Here is a 22,652-nt window from a genome sequence, read left to right as displayed (position 1 = left end):
TCATGTATGCTTCACTATGTTTTCCAAACGCATTATTAAATGTCAATCAATCATTTTTTCCTTCCACGACATTTATTACTGTCAGGTGCTGTCCTCTTTAGATTTCATGTACTGCTGAATTTTTCCCAAAAAGAAAACCTTGTAAGATTTTTGCGTGAGCATCACACGGTAAAAAGTGTATAAATAACGATTTTTCTTATTGAAACGCACAAAAGGAAATTTCTACCGGAAAAATATTGTTTGATGGCGATACGTTTAACTCTTATGTAAACGATATCAAAACGAATTCAATAGAGTTAGTGTGTGATTGGTGAAAATTGTCGAGCAAGGTGTGAAAACCTAATCGGTACTACGCTGTGTCTCCAAACCACCCACCCGCCACCCAGAAGAAAAAATCAAATGTGTGATTAACGACGATAAACTGTTGTTTTTGCCATTTCTTGCCAACAATAAAGGTATAAACGCGTCTCCTTACACGCAATTATATTAGTTGTGTACGTAAAAAGACAAATATTTTGCCCACTATTATATGACTTTTTTTTGAAAATAATTAAATAAATGAATTGATAATTAATTCCACATATTAAGTATACAAGCAAATAAAAAGTGTCGACATATGATACGCAATTGAAGAAGCTATCGCTAGAAATTATATACCTAAATTAGTAATTGTACAAAAGTTGGTAAAACGGGAAGCACAACCATACCAACTGCGTCGTCAGCGACGTACAAACGGACCACAACAAACAGGCAACAGAAAAATAATTTATATTGTTTAGCAACGTATTATTTAGTGCAAGTGTACTTTAGGTGGTGGTTTAGTTTTGGGTACTTTGGCGTGAGCCCGTCATGTCCGACATCATGAACATCGATAGCATTATTTCACGATTATTAGAAGGTTGGTATCAACAAGTTTCTCTAGAGACTGTATTAACGCACTTAAATTTTTATAAATAATTAACTTGTTACAACAATATTATATACATTCAGTTCGCGGCGCACGTCCTGGAAAAAATGTTCAACTATCTGAAAGTGAAATACGTGGTCTATGCCTCAAGTCACGTGAAATATTCCTATCGCAACCTATTCTACTCGAACTGGAAGCACCTTTGAAAATTTGCGGTAAGTCTTTAATTATTTATGAATTTATTTAAGTAAACTAACGCCAATCGGCATTATACAACTAAAATAAAATTTATAAAAACATTTATGAGGGGTAGGATGAGCAATAAATTAAATCGACAATTAAAATTTTAACTTTGGACTAGAGTATTTTATTAGATGTAATTTGATTTCTGGAATAAAGACCCGGGGCGAGTGACTATAGAAGGCCACTTCAGTTCTCGCACAGGCGCGAATTCGAAACAACTGTTTTATGTCAGGCACATCAATCAGATCATTCACTACTTTAAAGCAAAATATTAAGACAGCTACTCGATCACGTGCTTGCAGGTTGTTGACATTGAAATGGTCATAGATGTCATTTATTGAGCTATGTCCTCCAGAGGGGTCATAATAGTAACCCAAGCTCTTGCAGAGATTCATTTTTATTTTTCGATACGTTTCATTGGGGTGTGGGTGAGGAAAGTCCAAATTACGGAGTCGTATTCCAAAAGTGGAAATATCAAAACTTTTGTGAAAAAACTTAGTCCCAAATACTTTATTACTTTAATAATAGTATTATAATAAAATACAAGAGAAATAGATAAAAACCACAATATAGTCATTATTAAAATGTTCGAAATAGAAATTTATTTACGTAACTAGAAAGAGATGAGAGGTTTTTAATTCCGCATTAGTCATTTATGAAATGTTTAATAAATGCTTTAATAACAATAGCAAAAGTATTAGTGAAAGGTGAAAATAAATGTAGATAATGCATGACTAGAACATTTAGTTGTAATATCTCTGAGTACTGTAGATTATTTTAGCATCTAAGTCATGACATTCAAACTAATATATACATATATATTACTTTTTCGCTTTTAATAAAAAATAAGTGAGTTTCAGTTGGCATTTGACAAGAAAGAAGATGTATGAACACTCTTTTTACGGCTCAAAGCATTTTATGTGCTTTTTGGTCGAAATCAAAGTAAGCGAGGAAATCTTTGTTTTATCTGCTGTATCTCTTTTTCGTCTGGAGAGTTTCAATGATTTGTCAACGAATTTTGTTCAATGTCCTAAGTTTTGTATAGATATGTATATTGTGCATATTTGTATAGTAATTATCCTTTTAATTGTTGTTGTATTACCATGTCATAGGTTTGTACTTTTATAATACTTATCTGATGATCGATGATCATACTGGCACTTAACATATTACTTTATACTTCCGTAGGCGATATCCATGGTCAATATTACGATCTGCTTCGTCTTTTTGAATACGGCGGTTTTCCACCAGAATCGAATTATCTATTTTTGGGCGACTATGTCGATCGTGGCAAGCAGTCATTGGAGACTATTTGTCTGTTACTGGCTTACAAAATTAAGTACTCGGAGAACTTTTTCTTGCTGCGTGGAAATCACGAATGCGCCAGCATAAATCGAATTTACGGGTGAGTACATGTGTTGTGTTTAATTTTGGTTAGCAAAGATGAATTTAATAAACCAATTTCGTATTTTCTGTTTTTGCAGTTTTTACGACGAGTGCAAACGTCGGTATACAATAAAGCTGTGGAAAACGTTTACAGATTGCTTTAATTGTTTGCCTGTCGCGGCTATTGGTAAGTTTATTACACACACATTAATTAATAGGCATACAGACGTATGCCAAATGCTTTTTGAGTTGAATTAAAATATTGGTGCATACGTACTTTATTGTTGTTCGACAACTTTAAATATTGTTAGCGAAAAAAAATTATGATTTGAATGAAATTAAAAAAATTGTGCATTAATTAAAATTTTTATAGCCATAATAACATCATTAAATTTATACTTTGCAGTTGATGAAAAAATATTCTGCTGCCACGGTGGCCTCAGTCCCGATTTGTCGTCAATGGAACAAATTAGACGCATTATGCGTCCAACAGATGTGCCCGATCAGGGTTTACTATGTGATCTCTTGTGGTCAGATCCTGATAAGGATACAATGGGTTGGGGAGAAAATGATCGTGGTGTGAGCTTCACATTTGGTGCTGAGGTGAGCTCTCTTTAGTTTCTGCAATTACACGTTTAAAGAATTCCAAAACATTACAGGTTGTTGGGAAATTTTTACAAAAGCACGACTTCGATTTGATATGTCGCGCGCATCAGGTTGTCGAAGATGGTTATGAGTTCTTCGCTAAAAGACAATTAGTCACACTCTTTTCGGCACCAAATTACTGTGGTGAATTTGACAATGCAGGTAAGTGACCCACTTATAATTTGATAAAATGTATTCAAAAGCTTCAGTAAATTAAAAAGGAAATGTGAGAACTGCATTGTTCAACTGCAGGAATCTGCTAACATTTAATTGAGATGTAGTACAAATGACTGCTAGATTTCTTACTAGTGCTTTTATAACCCACATGTAACGAAACTTTGCGAATCAATGCAATTCTAGAATGATAAAATAGTAATTATTATTTCTGAAGAGCTTTTTTCAATTGTTCGATTAATTTATTTTATTCCTTCTATTTTCATTCGCCCAGGTGCAATGATGTCTGTGGATGATACACTTATGTGTTCTTTCCAAATACTGAAGCCGGCTGATAAGCGCCGCTTCGTCTATCCGAATTTCGGCAGTTCAGCGCGTCCGTTAACTCCGCCACGCGGTGCCAACAATAAAAATAAAAAGAAATAAATAAATGTGCAAACTTAGTAGAATTAAAAAGACGATAAAGGCGTAATTAAAAAAATTGTTAAATAATGCAGAAAACGAAAACATGAAAAAAGAGGTGTAAAGAAAAAACTTAAAAGGCACTGCATATAACAAAACCTTACAAATAGTGCAAATAAAAGTAAGAAGGGCGAAGACGCAAAAGCTGTAAAATACGCAGCTGCCACACAAAATCACATAATTTGTATTTGTGTAAGCCTATACACAATAATAATCATCAGCAACACAACACATAAAAAATCAAAACTTTTTGTTGACAGTACCGCATTTTTACACTATTTTTTAAGTAGCTCTTTGCAACGTTTTTTTTTTATTTTATAATTTCACTATGTATAAAGGCTTTATTTTTTATGAAAATGCACTTTGTGTTCGCAACATTATACTAAAAGACGTGCGTTCAATTCAATTCATTTTCGAAAACATATATTTTAAGGCTAAATTCGAAAAGACAAACAAACGACAAGCGACAGGTTTGAAAGTAGTGTTGCGAACAATTATTGTTAAATTTAATGGGGTTTTTTAGTACAAGCTAAATGTGTAATTTCGAATATTTGCATGTATATTAGACATTAAGCACAAACAACAACAAAGTACATGTAATGTGAAATATTTTCATCCTAGTTCGTTCTTATTTTCACAAAACAAGATATATAACTTTACCATAACACATATTCTTTGTAAATACATATGTATGTTACAGAGATTCCTGAAATATTAAAGTTTTAAAAAATATATATTTTTTTGAAGCCAAAAAATGACTTTTTCGAATTTGCCAACCGTTAGATATGTATACATTAAAAGCTTTAAAATACATGTTTGTTTATGTATAATGATTTTGAACTTATAAAATATACGTGTCGATTATGAAGAGAAATAAAATTATAATATATTACGACACTCAGTTCAAAATGGAAATAAATAGATTAAAAAATTGAAATTTCATTATTATTGTTGGTCATAAACGGTTTGTTCGATTATGCTGTAATTTGCAATTATTTTGATGATTTTCTGGATATAAAATTAAAATAGAAGAATACTTTACTATTTTAAAAAAGAAACCAAATTTCCAAAAAATAACACCAAACACTAAATTTTAAAAACCATAGGATATTATTGTTGATTTTGTATGTATTGTATAATTCTTTCATGAATCAGATTCTCATTGCGCGCATAAAAACCTTGCATTTTTTTCCTGGGATAATATATTTGACAATTGTTGCTGAAAACGTAATCGAACAGCCGTAATAATTCGATTTGGCGAAAAATCTCATGAAATTTTATATATTTATACAATTTTAATACTTACTTAAATACTGTAATAATTAAAAAGTAATTCAAAAACTTCATTTTCTATATGTTTTGTGGAATATTTGGCTACAGAAAGCTGGCTGTAACTTTTTGGCGTTATTATATAACTTAACTTTATTTTGAACGAAAACTAAATGTGCTTTGGTTGTCTATGTACTATTTTCAACAATCGATATCGATGAAAATTCATTCTACATATGTATATGTATGTATGTATGCGGTACAAATTTATGATTTCTCGCTTCTACCAAAAATTTGTTAATTCAATGTTTTTTTTTATACGAATATAGATATATCTTAAGCTTCATGCCACATTTTTTTACTGTTGTTAAAAATTTTGGAACACACACTCATAGGACACCCGGAATATTTTAATAAAATTAACTGCATGATTTTCTCAATTTAGTTTTAAGTTTAGCAGTTGCATTGATTTACACCAAAAACAAAAATAACAACAACAAAAAAATATTTGTAAGTAGCAAGCAAAGCAATTTGGTCGAGAGAAAATCAGAATTATAGTGGAGCTAACAAACACAAAAACAAAACGCGGAGAAAGACAAACTCCAAAACAAATGTATGTGCACTACATTTGATATAAAATTTGTAAAATAACAACAACAAAAAAAAGCCATAAGAAAAATATGTGTGTAAAAATAAAAAAAAGCTATGAAATATATTTGCAAAAATAAGACAAGCTAACAAAAACTCGATTTGTACGATCAACTCAACACAGGAAAATAACGAGAAAATTAATGCGTTAATATATTGTTACCAGCTAGTTTAAATGTAATAAGTACATGCATAAATTATTCTATGTACTCGAAAATAAATCACTTTCCTCTTTATACGCCACTAAAACATTGTGAAGTAGTTTGTATTTTGACATACTTTGAACATCGCTGGTTAAATGATGACACTCGAAAAATTGCCGGTACAAAATTGTTTTCTGAACATTGGCTATTAACACTATAAAACTGTTTATTGTCTTGTCGATATATCTCTCAGTTTGATGATATATCGAAAATTACATGACTGAATAAATTCATATGGTTGTTGGTTTGATTCCTGGAAAATTCGTAAATTATGTATTTCTAATGTTATATTATTTACTATATATACATATTAAGTGTATTTATCAATAGTTTCTTATAGCTACTTCATATTTATTATCTGAGCTAATTCGAAAATGTCAGACCTTGGACAAAACCCTTTTTTGTAATAAAAATGGCTGTAAGTCTACAATAGCTTTTGAGCATATTTTTACTAAAAATTTTTGAAATTATATTTCCTAAAGCGAAAGCGCTTCGATTCTTTGAAATTATAAATGCAAATTTGAATCAAAATTATTTACTAATACTGATACATTTGTATATGGGTATATATTGAATTTTAATTAATATTTAAAGACATTCTTTAATGTTCAAATTGGTTACATACATATATACATTAGTAATTGTTAGTTGTTAAAACTCGAAGCTTAATAAATCATGGCAAAACGTAATAAAAATTTGAATAGTAAAATACAAATTTTTTAAACTATTTTATTCGAAAATAAGAGTTTTCGACTTTTAGCTGGCTCCTAAAAGATGCAATGTACATTTTAAAAGTTATATGTTAATGCCTGAGATGAACAATTTTATCGAACGCCGTTTCGAGAAAATTTTCAAAAACAATAAATTTTGTTTTGAAATTGGAGCTGCATTATTAAATTAATTTTTTTCGTAAACTCCACCTACGATATACTTGATAAGGTGTGCGAAATCCGGAACATCCAATACAAATGAAAGCAATTTGTTGCGTTTTCTCAAAAAGTTACAAAATATAGAGCTTCATCAACGAGAAAAAGGTTTCTAATGACTCCAAATAAAATATTTAATCATAAAAAAGACAATGTAATTTTCAAACGAATATAATATAATTATGATCTATTGGTAATAATAAAAAAATATGAGCAACAACAAAAAAATGCAAACAAAATGAAATGATAATTTTATGCGTATTTTTTATTTGCATTCCAGTGAAGTGTGTGCAAAAGACAAAGAGAAAAAACGATAATACCCTGTAGCAACTGGTTGCAAGAGTATAAAAATGCAGTTTTTAGAGAAATATTTAACGAAAAATTTTGCATAATTCTCGAGCTGCCTCTTCGGAAGTCTAGAGCTTCTTTCAAGTGCTACATGTTTCAAAAATAGGTTGAAGCTTATTTAATTATAATTGAAAAACAGTTTTTTGTCATTTGTAGTTAATTTTTATCTCAAAAAAGTAACCAAATATTTAATGACAGACACAAATAACTTCAAAATTATGAAGAGAGACGAGAATATGTAGAGTAAAGTGAATTTTAAATGTATTTGCCAATGAAAAATGCTCAATAGTTTATGTAATTGCATTAGTTAGAAGAAAGAAAGAAGAAACTTTTTGAATTTTGAGAAAAAACATTGCTTTTTAAATTCTATTCAGACTAGTTCAAAACCCCATTCACATTTACATAAAAGAAATATATTTGGACAATTTTTTTATTGAATTAAAAAGCTAAATGTGCTTTGGCCGCATCATTCAAGTGTTGACAACTTTCAGCGGTAAATAAAGGAGCGAGAACGAAAGTTCTTTCTGTGTATATTCGGTAAAATATAAACAGGGATGGTGAAAGTTTCGCAACGTTTAAAGCTTTTTGTTTTAGAAGTATTTCAAATTTTTTGAGTGTGTTTCAAAACTTGTAGTTTTTCAAAAGATAAGCAAAAGTGTTTACTACTTAAAGCTCATATTGTTAAGCTTTCACTATATAAAAAACTTATTGACACAGCACCTATATGTAGCAGTACGATGATTGATATTTATAGAACGCTTCCAGTTTTTTTTAAAGATCAAAAGCTCGAAACATTCTATCCTATCCATTTTGATTTTTCGAGTTTCTACAGCTATCCTATTTCTTTTTAAATTTGTGGTTTGTTGTTAGTTTTTACTCTTTTACATACTACATTTATAATGCTGTATGGAAAATGTTGAACTGCTAGAAAAATTGCAATAAATTTAATAATATTGCAAAATTGACTATTTACAAGCAGTACTAAATAAAAATATTGATATACAATCAAAACAAAAATACAAAATAATGATTAAACTACAAACGAAGATCAGCATTAGCATGTTTCAGTAAAAATAAAGCGAATAAAACTCAAGCGCGTTTTGTGACACATTGTTTATATTATACGTACATATATAGTAATTGTATATGCATACATACAAACATGCATGCATATGTATAATAATTGTAATAATGAATATTAATAAATATTCTCTTGTAATTAATTAAAAGAAGATAAATTAAATAAGTAAAATACGATATTCAACTACATAAATATATATATTTCAGCGGGTTTACAAAGGGGAAAAAATCACAAATTTAAATAAAAATTACAAAAATGTAAAAAAGTAAAAAAAAAAATTAATGAGGGTATATAAAAAATTGTATGCATATTACTAAGAGAATAACTAATAAAATTAACTTAAAAATATATATATACTATTAATAAGCTACACTTGTAACAATAGCACTGTTTAATTTGAAAACGAATGAAAAGTATAATAAAAAATATACGAACATTTATTAAGTTGCATTAATTCTACACATTTTACAGTTAAGCATAGATTTTCAGAAATATTTTCTCATTGCCCTGCATTAAATGAAAATATTTTATGATTTCATATATGATTATTACTATTTACGACTACGTTATGCCCATACAAATAAAATATAAATTAAAACGAGAAGAAAAGCCTTGATGGGCTGCACAGGTACTAACAAATTTACCGCCGTGAGAGCTAGGCCTTGTACTCGTATTATCATTCTATAAAGAAAGAATTGAGAACCGTTGAGCTAAAGAATTTTCATCCAAAGACCGAAGTATTCGAATTTCCGACTATTTAAAAAAATATAATTTTACCCGGAAATCTCAATTAAAGATAAAAATCAAGCAAAAAGTCTTCATTTTGTTCTAAGAAATTCCCGACAACTTTTTAAATATTTTTCTAAAATTGATCAAGTTTGTTGCTTAAGTCTTTTGTTTTAAGCGCGAAACAAATATAAAATGCTTACTTACTTTTAAGCGCGCCGTCTATGGGTGGACTGTTGTGACAGCTTTAACGATATCTAAATAGTATGGCAACCACCACAAGAAAGGAGTTGTCATTTGTTTTGTAAACAAAGCGTAGGGTCAACCATAACAACATAAACAACCACCTTAAGCACAAAAGCACAACGGCTAGGTGCGAGAAATAAACATAACAACGGATAATGTAACCGGTTTGTCAAAAGTTTATAAAGTAGGTGCAACAACATTAAATAAGACGCATAATTTATTAAAATTTGTCCGTTGTAAAGTTATTAGAAAAAATGTCAATAAAACGCGCGCAATACGATAGTAAATGTTATTGCAGCAGTGTTGCGTCAACATGTTGCAGCAATACTCATGTAAATTGCATCAAGCGCAAAACAACTGGCAGCGGAAGTATTTTCAGTGTTGCAAGCAAACGCGATAAACAGATTTCTAATACAAGAACAGCGACGAAGAATAGACAAAATACAGATTTTGTTAAAATAAAAAGAAAAACAACTCTGCCCGCCGAGGTCAACAAAAATCGTCGCGGACTCGGTCATACCAATTTACAAAACACCACTAATTTTAGTCGACGCAATTCCGCCGCAACCACAGTAACATTTTCCACGCCTTGCGCAACGCCAGCCTCGTTCAGTTCAAATGCAACCGCGCCCTCGTTCGAAACGCCGTCGCCGTCTCCACTGTCCACATCTACAGCCACAATTTTAAAGAATTTGCCCGTAAGTATGTCAACGCTGGGCGATAACTTCAGCGCGCTGAGCGTTTCGTCAAAAAGTGATCGCGGCAGCGTTTGCAGCGACGCGCTGCCGCACGAATACACCGAGCAACGACGCTTCTACGAGAGCGCAAAGCAGTTAATGAAGTTGATAGCCACACAGGGTGACAACTATGCCGCGCTGAATCTTATCAGCGGCAGCGGTGTTGACGGTATTGCTGCCACCGCTTGTGTGCGCGACGCGGAAGTGGACGCGGAACGCTTGCGGCAATTACAAGAATTTCGTTTGAAAAATGCTGAAGACTGCTTCAATGTACACCGGCGGTTAGATTTGCATTTGCCGATGCGTAAAAACACATTGACGCCCGATGGAATGGAGCAACTGGTGTGTAAATTACAACGGGAGACTTTATCGCCGATGCAGGGTAAGATAGAGAGCTCAGGCACAAACGGCGTAAAAAGCGCAGTGGTTAAGGAGAGCGCGAAGAAATCACAGCGTACTACAATTACTCCATATGCGGCGCGTCAACGATTATTAAAACTACGCTTGGAGGCAGAGGAGTTGAAACGCGCGAAACCTGGTCCTAAGTATCGTCCATTGGAAAAAAGTTGTGCATTGCGTTATCAGGAGACTTACTAATCGACCACTGACGAGCAACTAAGAGTATTAAAAAGTATTAATGCACTTTGACTTTGGAAATAACTTTTACAATACATTTTTTACAAATTTACAAAAATAAAATATATAATACCTATACACACATTTACATATGTATAAGGCTTAAGATTAAAATATTAAAGTTTACAATTTTAATCATAATGCCTATATACATACAGACTTATGTAAATATATGCTCACTATTGTACTGAAAAATTACATAACAATAAACATTATGACAACCAATGAAAGTTTTTTAAATTTAGGTTAGGTTGAATTAGAGAACTTCAAAAAAAAAACTTCTTCATATTCACTGGTTGGGTATGCAAGAGAGCAATGTTAACATTTTATGAAAAGAATTCCATGGTTGTGAGATGAATTCCTCGGTTCAAATTTTATAAATAATCGATATAGAATCTGGAACTTCTCATTGTTTGAAGTTTTCTGGTAGAATATTGTGTTTAAGTGAAATCTGTACCTATTACAGTATTGTTGTAATTTAGAAAAATGGTAAGTACTTTTACATGGTATTTTTGAAATGAAAACTACTGTTTCTAACGAGAACTAAGTTTTTTTCCTTTTGTATATGTATATAAAAATGGGTAGAGCTTCAGATATACAAGTGTAAGAATAGAACTATGTGTATGGACTTCTAAAAAATTTTAAAATTAACGAATCGATCTTGATGAGAGCTTCAAACTCCCTATTTGGCGTCTGAGCTAAGTTATAACGAAAAATCACATTTACGAACCAATTCGGCTCATATTTGATATAACTTAAAGAATGAATAAATATGTATAATAAGAACTATTGTATGATAACCATAGTCAAAAAACAAAAACGTTTCACTCACTTCGAATATTAACTAAAAAAAATTGATTGATATCATTAGAAATCATCTTCTTTTAGCTAGTTATTTTCCCCTCCAAACACGCATATATATTATTAACATTTTCAATTAAAAAACATTATGAAAGTAAAAGCAACATATTCAGCTAAATGCAGAAATACAGTAAAAGTTGTTGACAAGAATAAAAACAGTATCAAGGTTAAATGCGAAGGACGCTACGAATGTATCCATTCGAATAAGGTCAAGTGTACTACGGAGAGAGCGAGAATGTGAATGTGGCCAACTACATTAAACAACAATCACCAGTTTAAAGGTCAATGAACAGTAATTAAATAAGAACATACTTGAAACAGAAGGGCAAACGAAGATGACAATAAATTGGTTGACAGATTACTCGTACTACCTTCGGATATGTGCCTTGGCATGCCGAATGATTGGGAGTTCAACTGGTTGTTTATGCCGATCGGTAATATAATGTGATTAATTGGAATGCGTATGTGAGTACTTGCTAACATACGAGAGTATATGGAAATTTATAGGATGTGATCGTATGTGTGTATGTAAAAAACAATAAGTTATTAGCTTGACGCTTAGTGATGACAACGAAGAAACGTGCTATGGCTTGAATACCCTTTGTATATACATATTTATGTATTCTCACATATTTCTTTATGCCTTTAGGGAAGTTGGAGATCACAAAGAAGCTGCAGTAAAAACACCTCTCATGTGTTTACTTCTTATGACGCACAAAGCACTGATTGCTGGAATTTTTGTACATATGTACATACATATGTATGCATAAAATGACACTATTTCATGTAAACATAATATATATACCTATATATGAAGATGCGTTCAAACAAAGAGTCCATTGTGTTCACAAACACATCATATCTACGCGCGAGAGTCACCTAAGCACTGGCCAGGCACGGTGCCTGCTTTACTTATATAGAGCTAGCTGGCTGCCAGCTTCCCGTGACGCCAGCTAGTGACTTCACAAACACATCACATCTAGGCGCGAGAGTCAACGAAGCACTGGCCAGGCACGGTGCCTGCTTTACTTATATAGAGCTAGCTGGCAGCCAGCTTCCCGTGACGCCAGCTAGTGACTTCACAAACACATCACATCTAGGCGCGAGAGTCAACGAAGCACTGGCCAGGCACGGTGCCTGCTTTACTTATATAGAGCTAGCTGGCTGCCAGCTTCCCGCGACGCCACCTTGTGACTTCACAGACACATCACATCTAGGCGCGAGAGTCAATGAAGCACTGACTAGGCACGGTGCCTGCTTTACTTATATAGAGCTAGCTGGCAGCCAGCTTCCCGTGACGCCAGCTAGTGACTTCACAAACACATCACATCTAGGCGCGAGAGTCAATGAAGCACTGGCCAGGCACGGTGCCTGCTTTACTTATATAGAGCTAGCTGGCAGCCAGCTTCCCGTGACGCCAGCTAGTGACTTCACAAACACATCACATCTAGGCGCGAGAGTCAACGAAGCACTGGCCAGGCACGGTGCCTGCTTTACTTATATAGAGCTAGCTGGCAGCCAGCTTCCCGTGACGCCACCTTGTGACTTCACAAACACATCACATCTAGGCGCGAGAGTCACCGAAGCACTGGCCAGGCACGGTGCCTGCTTTACTTATATAGAGCTAGCTGGCAGCCAGCTTCCCGTGACGCCAGCTAGTGACTTCACAAACACATCACATCTAGGCGCGAGAGTCAACGAAGCACTGGCCAGGCACGGTGCCTGCTTTACTTATATAGAGCTAGCTGGCAGCCAGCTTCCCGTGACGCCACCTTGTGACTTCACAAACACATCACATCTAGGCGCGAGAGTCAACCAAGCACTGGCCAGGCACGGTGCCTGCTTTACTTATATAGAGCTAGCTGGCAGCCAGCTTCCCGCGACGCCACCTTGTGACTTCACAAACACATCACATCTAGGCGCGAGAGTCAGCGAAGCACTGACTAGGCACGGTGCCTGCTTTACTTATATAGAGCTAGCTGGAAGCTAGCTTTCCGCGACTCCACCTTGTGACTTTACAAACATATCACATCTAAGCGCGGGAGTCAACGAAGCACTGGCCAGGAACGGTGCATGCTTTACTTATATAGAGCTAACTGGGAGCCAGCTTCGCGTGACGCCACCTTGTGACTTCGCAAACACATCACATCTAGGCGCGTGAGTCAGCGAAGCACTGACTAGGCACGGTGCATGCTTTACTTACGAGTATATAGAGCTAGCTGGCAGCTAGCTTTCCGTGACGTCACCTTGGGACTTCACACACACATCACATATACTTTGTTGTTGGTGTTTTGGTTTCCTATTTCAAATAATTAATTAAAGAAATTGAATTTATATCAAGAATTGTACTATAACAAATAAAACAATCAATGACATTAAAAACAATTGTTTTATAGGGCAGATACAATGATGACAACGCTGTATTTAGCTATCTATTACTATTTAAAAACATGTTTTAATAATACCATAATAATTGATGATCTAGGGTAAGTAAAGTATATGTTGGACTAAACGAAGTAGTTTGGTGTTTGGTTCTATGTTATGCAGCGTTGAACAAAAAGTGGTAATGTTATTTTTGTTGCTTTTTTGTGCTATTGTCAGTTGCGTTATTATAGATCTTGTCAGTATTCTAAAAAGAGAGCTCAGCGAAAAAGTACAATTGTCTGTTTCTTTTTGAATTTAAAGCCACTTTTATTAGCAGGTAATCTTCAGCACTTGTACTGTGAAACAGAAGAGCGGAATATGGTATAATAAACGACCAATCTTCATTCAACATATGTAAGTAAATAGATGTTTTGTTTAAAATGTGTCGTACTGCAAGCGGTTTAGAGTTAGGAGTGTTAATATGCAAAAAGGCTCCATTTAGTATGTAGCGGGTTTTTCAATAGGGATGATATGATTTCTAAATGTCGTGTCGGCCATTTTTAATATGCCATGATCTATAATTTTCTTTCATTGTATCTAGTGATGTTTACAATTTCATCATGAAAGATATACACAAGACACACAATGTTTAGTTTATGTAAAGTTCCAGTGCCAATAATACAAAGAACCGCTTGAAGTAATGAAAATATTGTTGCCGTCCAGGCAAGTGTTGCTGAAGACCGCTATTTGTCGATTCCAAGACGTTCTCAAACCACAACCTGGCGGATTTTGAGAAAGAATTTGGGCTCGCATTCATCGCTCTCGCATTTTTCTCACTCAAGAATCGAGGTCATTGGACCACCGTAAACGTCGTTAAATTGCTGATGATTCCTATTAACAATTTTTTAAGAAAATCATCTTCTCTGTTGAGGCTCACTTTCATCTGAGTGTTATTCTCAATAGAGAGCGCTATAGATCAATGATAACCAACTTTTTATGGCCGCAACATCTTGTTCCAACAAGACGTGGCTATGTGCCACACATTACGTGCAAAACCCGAATTATTGCGAGAAAAATTTATAGATTCGTATATTTGAAGAAATTGTGACATTGAATGGCTTCCAAGAAGTTGTGATTTAACGCCATTAGACTACTTCTCGTCGATTTATTTGAAGCCATTGGTCTTTAGCGATAAAGCAGACCTTCTTCACGCTTGGGAAGGCAATATATCATTGCATGCAATCTGATTTAGTGGAAAAAGTAGACGAAAATTTGGTTCTTCGCACTCTTTCCTGCCAAAGAAGTCGTGGAGGCCATTAGATTAATATTATATTCAAAACTTATTTGTATAAATCACATTAAATAAAAAACATTTGAATTTCCTCAATAATTAGTGTGTTTTTTTTTTGTAAGAAATCATATTACTCTTATTGGAAAACCCTGTATATGAACGCATGCAGTGGATGGCTCAAAAAGTTCACTCTGCAAGCGTTCATATGCACATCAAACTGTTTGTGTGTGTGTGAGCATATGTGAGAATGCGTAGTGGCACTATGAAGCTGACGGATGGTCTGTTTGCTTTTGTATCGCCGACTAGGTAGGTTGTCAGCAAAGCTGAAGCTTACTATAAAAGCCGCGCATGCGTCTAGCATCCCGTTCAATTTGTGTTGATAACTCGCTGAAGACAGAACAGTGGTGTTGATGGCGTGTCTATCCGGCAAATTCAAAAAAGAAAATTACGAAATAGCTTTTTAATTACTTCCAAGCGATAAAGTGTTTTAATCGAAATTGAGTAGAAAAAAATTATATTTCAATAATAGTAAAAATTTCCATGCAAGACAATCGTAAATTAAAACGTAATACGTTCGTGTGATTACTAAAAAAAAATAATAAAATCCAAAGAAAAGTGAAATAACTTAAGAGTAGTAAAATGTCGGCACGCATGCGCAACAAGTTACATAGTGACTTTGGCTTCAAGTTAACATTGCTACCGTCAGTTTGGCTGTTGCTGTTTATACAACTCGCAGTGCAATTGGCTAATACAGTTGCTGCCAAAGATTTGCGTAAGTTTCTTAGCGTTTTTTCGTTGTTGTTGCATATTTTTCGAACGTCTACAAATGATAAGTTTCGTAATTTACAAGTAGTACACATGCGTTAAAAACATAAAACGAACAGCAGAAGTGGCTAATATCTATGAAAAAAGTTAAATGAATTATTTTAGCGAAAAAATTATGGAAAAATTGAGTTAAGCAATTTCTGAAAATTTTTTAATCGTTTACTGCCAGATGTTTGAATTTAAGTCAGGGTTTTTGAGCGCTTAAAAGGGCTAAGGTGGGTGGTCCATGAGACAAATTAGAATTAATGAATAAAATAAAGATCTTAGCTTTATATGTACGTCGCTAGTGGAGCGTATTTGTTAGTTCCCCAGGCTCATTAAGGCATATATTCAAATATAGTTGCGAAGGACTAATGAATCGTTGTGAAAAATGTGGATTGAAGGTAATCACTCAGGTATTACTTCTTTCTGATAAAGATATGAATCACACGAGTGCTGAAAATTTACTCCATTGAAATATTGAACAAAATAGTTGTTTCTCTACTAAATATATGAATTGAAAAATTTTGCCAAAGATTTCTTCAATGACCCTCAATTAAAAAATAAACGAGTCAATTTCGAATTCCACTGCGAACTCGTAACAATTATGGGTGGTCCTGACTTATACGGACTTGATAGTTGGCAATTTATCAAACGATTATTTGGTTTCGCTGTCCACACTAATATTTATTGCATTTTTATTTACTTACCTTCTCTTCGAACTCGACACCTTTGAATATTTCATTTCAGTCTATACGATATCGTATTTACATATGGCTTATTTGCGTCTTCGCATGCAAATTGCTTGTAATTTTCGCGAGTGTGAAGAAAAAACACAATTGCAAAGCCATTTGAGTACCTTTACTGGACGTGTAATAATTGTTATTCAAATTTGGTATGGAGTTTTCGTCCAACTAATTTACGAACATTTTGGAAAAAGTGCCTATAAACTGATGTTCACAATGACCTTGGCATTAAATTGTGCTTACACTTCGCTTATAAAAGGGCAATTAATAAACCGTTAATAATTGAAGTAATTCAGGAAATTGACTACTCGAGAGCAGAGAGTTTTTGAAATTATCAAATGCGTAAAAAATGATGAAGTAGTGTAAGTTTGGAAAACAGATTAAAGTTTAAGATTGCGGCCGCAATTTTGATCTAAACCAAAAATTTCAAAAAGCATTTTAATTTTTAATTTTGTTTTTCTTGGAAAAAATAGGAAGATTAAAAAAAATATTAAAAGATAAAAAAAAAAATAAAAAATTGTAATCCAAAACTTTTTTTTAAGTGTAAAACTTTATGATTTTATGATTTTACGATGCGTTATGGCAAGGTGTGAGTCCCCTAACTAAGTAATTTGCTCTAACCTGCGCTGATTATACAGATTTATGTAACATAATGTTGGGTCTTTTTTTATTTTATGCATACATACTAATAAGCACTATACATTGAAAATAGTAATTAGATATAGTGTGCTTCAATACACTTAAGTATGCAGTTTTTAGCAAATATTTAATAGTTATGTATGTACCCAAACCTTTTTTTGTTGCCCCCTCAGAGAAAATCAATGAATGCAATCGATGCACAACCACAGAACAACAACCATATTACAACATTATGTCATTTAATGAGCTTTTTCAGTCACTGAACTGGTTGACTGGACAGTCGAAAAAGAGGCAAAAACAAACCAACAAGGTTATTCCACTTTTAGCCAGCATAACAAAAGCAAAGCTAGATAAGAGCCGTACCTACAAATGTCTTATCGGAGTGTACTCTCTATGTACTATGTTTACCGCCCAAAGGCGAAAACATACATACACTTACATACATACATACATATGTGTGTGTGTGGGTAAGAGTGCCTGCCTTCTATCCGAGCATTATATTGGATAAGAGCCAACAAAAACATAAACACTAGTTTAGGCATCTCCAACCGGTCGTCGCTCATAAATATTTGTATGTATGTATTATGTCAGCAAGTTCGCGAACAAAAGTTCGTCTGGCTGACAACTGAGTCGCTGCCGCCAGTCTACAACGCTGACAGCAGACTTTATTTTCAATGAAGATGAAGAAGCCGTCTATCTGGCTTGTTGTTATTTTGATTTTGATTTTTTTTATGGCTCCACCACCAACAACACGTGTTACTGAAACGAGAGTGGAACGTTGCTAATCAAGCGAGCAGGCCTTCAGCAGAGCGTTAAATGGAACAATTTGCGCGATTTTTTTGTGACTGTGTGTGTGTGTGTGTATTTGTGTACAATTACTTCCTGGTGTTGTCCTCAGCTTTTGGTTAATGGCTTCATCCGCCTTAATGTTTACGTTAATTGGCGATGACACAGTTCGCTGAAGTTATATGGCGAAAAATAAGATAAAAGAGATAACAAAGTAAAACCAATCATTAAAAGGGTATAAAATAAACGAGTTATTCGTAAGCATATTACCTTAGGTCGTGGCAGACAATGACTAGTTCTTGCTCAATTTTGATATGTGAATACCTGTGTATTTGATTTATCTATGTAGTTTGATAAGAGAGTGACAAGAAATTTAACAACTATTTCTTGCAGTGATTCCCTTTCAATCTGATCCAAAGTTACTGAATCGAGCTTGAAAGCAAGATTTGGATGCCAGAAGATAAGGCTATAAAAAATACTGCTGTAGGAAAAAACTATTCCATTACTTTGGTCAAAAAACTCTTTCGTTCTGCGGCCATTCTATTGTAAAACGAATTAAACAATAAGGACAATAGAGGGTTTGAACATCATTTGGATTCTGATATGAATCAGATGTATCAGTTCAGCTCGTGTCTATTACATTTTAAATTCAGAAACCTACCAGTACCATTTCTGCGTGATTGAGTGATTGAGCGAATTTAAAAAATCTCATCTTACAGTTAGTAGCTTTAGGTACGCTCAAAACTTTAAAGCTTCTTAATATATTGTCAAGTATTTATGCCACTGAAAGGGCAGAGTTGTTTAGAGTTGTTTTCAAGTGACATCAAACTAGAAATAATGTTTTTTTAATAGATTTGGTTTGTAAAATAGATTGTGAAATATTTGGGGTACTCACAACCCGTCATAAAGCATCGTAAAATCATAAAATTATAAATTTTTACACTGGTTTACAAAAATTGTTGTTAGATTACATACAAAAATGAGTTCACACATTTACAATTCTCAATGCCAGGTTTTCGGATCGTTATAACTTATAACTTTATGAGACTATGTGAAACCCCTAATTACATATATATTTAAAATATTTGAAATTGAGATAAAAAGGTAAAAAAAAATCAGAGGTAAAAAAAATTATCGCAAAAATTTCTGTTTATTTCATGATTATTTAGGAAAAAATCAATAACTGTAAGCATTTATTAAATATTTTTACTTACACGCTTAACACACACACCCCACAAAAATGTATTAGAAATATGAATTTTTATTAAAAAATGTAAAAGCTATTAATTATTTAAATTTAATGAATACCACCAAGTTTATTACTCATTCAATTTTGCTTCTACCAATTGTTACTATAAAAGCTAACACCGTGGACTTGTTGTTGCGATCCGTACTTCAACTTGACATTGAACCAAAAGCTGCTAAGCCGAGCATTTTCGACTTTGCGTTCACTGTGTCAAACTAGTTTTAATCTCTGTGTTTTTAGCACGCCGCTCTATTTGTGTGAATGCTGCGAATACACGCATCATTACAGTTTTGTTGTTGTCTTCTGCTTGAGACGCATCTTCTTTGATTACTTATCGGCATTACGTTGTTATTGTTGTGTTGATTGCGACGGTGCTAATGAACTTTCCGAATTGTTCGCATTTTTTCGTAATCTCATAAGAGCGCATACCATTACTGAAGTTGGGCCGTGAGTTAGGCATTTTTTCATTGGCGCCAAGCATTTACGAGTATCATGTCTTTTGTAGGCCTTGAGCGGCAACCTGTTTATATGCTGAAGTTTGACCGAAATTTATTTCCTGTATTTTGCACTGTGTGAGTTTGTCAAATTGGAAGTAATAAATACAATTTATTGTTGGTATCGGTGGCATGAGACTACTTCCGAGGCTTCTGAGTTCTGTTAGCGTTTATATTTTAAAGTATATCAAGCAGTTTTTATAAAAACATATGAGATAACCATCAAATATCAAATAAATTGTATTTACCATTTGGTGAATTCGCAACTACTTTGAACAATACTTATCAGTATATTATAAATATAAGATTATATTCTTTAAGCACCCTATGCCTTTCGGATTATCGGTTAATGCATAGTAGACGATTTGATGTGAAGCGATGAATAAATCGACTTGAAACTTAGAAGCTCACTACTTTAACAGTAACATCACCTTAAGTATTAATTTTAAAATCGATTAATGGATAAAATCGGAGTAGGTTGTAGGTCCATACCTATTGAAAACTTGCAGAGTAAGTATGTGAGAACATTTGTATAGTTGGCCTCATTTACTACGAGTATAAGGCTGACTCAACCTATACTTGGATTTCTTAAAAATTAAATTTTAATTTTTCGGTAAAGTGTAATTTTGAAAGGATTCGATTTCTACGAAATAGAATAAAAAGAATGGCTCAAAATGTACTCGTAAATGGCTTTAAATATCCATACGTACATATGTTAAATAATTATGATGGAGACACGCTGGACTTCCTTAATAAATCAATTTTTTTAAATCTTAATTTAACGTTGCGCACGATTAGCTATCTTCTCAATCTTGGCATTTCTTACAAAAATTAGGTGTGTACACGTATTTTAAACACGTTCGCGGCATTGTGCTTTCAGCAGATGCTAAAAACAATATAAATGTTTATTTTTTTTTATACTTACGTACTTATGTGCATATGTATATATATTTTTAAGGTTCACAAAAAGAATAGCTCATTATTCTTTCTGAGTGTCGCACTTCCGTAGTTTGTATGCAAAGGAGTTGGCGACTTATTTACGTGTACTATTATTGTACGCGTGCGCCATTAGCTCTTAAAAGCAAAAAAGCAATTGAATAAAGAAAATATGCACAAAGCATTTACATAATTTGTTCTTTAAATCATAATTATAGCAGCAAGCTGGGTTACATACACATACTACATACATATGCTCTTATTTAAACCCATTTGTTGGGTTCAAGGACTGTTATTATAAAAGCTTTGGAACTCTAATTTATTCGATAGCATTATTAAAAAGAATTTGAAAAATGTGTTAAGTACGTGTTTAGTATTATAATATAAATTCTTCTGAAAATTCAAACATATTCTTATCTTATTTATTTTTATTTTTTATTTTAGCGTCAACTTTTGACAAGTGCAAACGCGATGCGAACTTTGACAAATGTCTTGTGGATGCTGTGAACAATGCGATCTTGCTGCTTAAGGATGGTAAAATATTCTTTTTTTTAATTAATTTTCCATAAAAAACTATTGATGTTTACACGACTTTCAGGCAACAAGGAGTTCGGCATACCACCACTAGAACCACTCGCTGTTAAATCGCTGGTCATCGACTCCGGCAATGCACCAATTACGTTGAAGCAAACGATGAAAAATTTGCTAGTACATGACATGATCTCGACCAGCAAAGTACAACGCTATCGGTATGCTTAAATTGCAAATTAAAACCAAACACTTTTTGAACTAATTTTTTTCTTCTTCATATTTAGTACTGATCTAAATAATCATCTGATTATTTGCGACAGTAAAACCGATCGTATTGAAATGGTGGGCGATTATGAAATGTCAGGACGCATACTACTGTTACCTATAACGGGTAATGGTAAAGCAAATTTGACATTGATCAACACTCGCATCGAACATCGTCTCATTGGTGAACCCTTCATGCGCGATGGCGTTAAATATATGCGCTTGAAAGAGTATCGTGTTGATTTGAATCCAAAACGTGTTTATATGCAATTTGATAATCTCTTCAATGATCGTTTACTCTCACAAACAATGAATCGTTTTTTGAATGATAATTGGGAGACGGTGTTCAACGAGCTAAAAGTTGGCTATGCGCGTAGTTTTGGTAAAATTTTCCGTGATATATCGAATAAGTTATTTGAGGAGATACCTTTCGATTCAATATTCCTGAGTTCTTGAAACCGTGGCGCACTAAACTAAGGGTGCAGCTAAAAAACAATCGCTGGGTATTTTTCTTTTAATATTTAATAAAGCCTCTGCAGATTTTACTATAAGAATGTGAGTGAGAACTTTGAATTGAGTTATTTTTGAATTTATTATGTGTAGTTATTTATAAGTGTATAACTTAAAGAAAACAAATTGTAAATTTATATATAAAATATATATGTATGTACCTATATAAATATGTATGTATGTAAAATGTTTTATTTATGCATATTTGCAACGGATACAAGATTTCTCATAAAATATTAAAACTTGACTAACGGTTTATTTTTCCGGTTGTTCTCATAATCTAAACATTTTTGTTTAAAGGTATAGATTACGTATAGGAACGTTAATAAATGGAATGTTAATTAATACTTTATATTCTAATATCAACGGGTTAATGTAATAACGTTAAAATTTTAACGAACATGCTGCAAAAAAACTGTGTATATTAGTTACATAAATTACTGCATTTTGCATTTACGTGTGTGTGTTTGTGTATGTATGTATATACATATATGTATGCATTTTATGCATGCTCAGATGAATATGTATATATTTAAGCCTTTT

General features: G+C 33.3%; 3 protein-coding genes across 4 annotated transcripts; all 3 read left to right on the top strand.

The window, feature by feature from the left end:
• The first annotated feature begins 131 nt into the window (after positions 1 to 131).
• On the top strand, positions 132 to 7,551 carry LOC105230245 (serine/threonine-protein phosphatase alpha-1 isoform). Of its 2 annotated transcripts, none has more exons than XM_019991756.3 (8): positions 132 to 455; positions 811 to 898; positions 991 to 1,122; positions 2,339 to 2,555; positions 2,635 to 2,723; positions 2,943 to 3,139; positions 3,196 to 3,343; positions 3,630 to 7,551. In XM_019991756.3, the coding sequence occupies exons 2-8, from the start codon at positions 850 to 852 to the stop codon at positions 3,779 to 3,781; spliced, it is 984 nt and encodes a 327-aa protein (XP_019847315.1). In that variant the 5' UTR covers positions 132 to 455; positions 811 to 849; the 3' UTR covers positions 3,782 to 7,551. The 2 variants fall into 2 exon arrangements, with proteins under 2 accessions (XP_019847315.1, XP_019847314.1); XM_019991755.3 differs by having other exon boundaries at positions 132 to 750.
• Positions 7,552 to 8,365: 814 nt separating this feature from the next.
• On the top strand, positions 8,366 to 10,626 carry LOC105230246 (uncharacterized). Its single transcript, XM_011210907.4, has one exon. It carries the CDS (start codon positions 9,519 to 9,521, stop codon positions 10,596 to 10,598), a length of 1,080 nt encoding a protein of 359 aa, XP_011209209.2. The 5' UTR covers positions 8,366 to 9,518; the 3' UTR covers positions 10,599 to 10,626.
• A 4,883-nt stretch (positions 10,627 to 15,509) lies between these two features.
• On the top strand, positions 15,510 to 22,285 carry LOC105230247 (protein takeout). The gene is made up of 4 exons (XM_011210908.4): positions 15,510 to 15,925; positions 21,249 to 21,338; positions 21,403 to 21,553; positions 21,620 to 22,285. Exons 1-4 carry the CDS (start codon positions 15,793 to 15,795, stop codon positions 22,053 to 22,055), a joined length of 810 nt encoding a protein of 269 aa, XP_011209210.2. The 5' UTR covers positions 15,510 to 15,792; the 3' UTR covers positions 22,056 to 22,285.
• The last annotated feature ends 367 nt before the right edge of the window (positions 22,286 to 22,652 follow it).

This window comes from Bactrocera dorsalis, unplaced genomic scaffold, assembly GCF_023373825.1.
Source record: "Bactrocera dorsalis isolate Fly_Bdor unplaced genomic scaffold, ASM2337382v1 BdCtg018, whole genome shotgun sequence".
Taxonomy (NCBI): Eukaryota; Metazoa; Arthropoda; class Insecta; order Diptera; family Tephritidae; genus Bactrocera; species Bactrocera dorsalis.
Note: the sequence above shows the minus strand (reverse complement) of the source record. Positions and strands in the feature narration are given on the sequence as shown.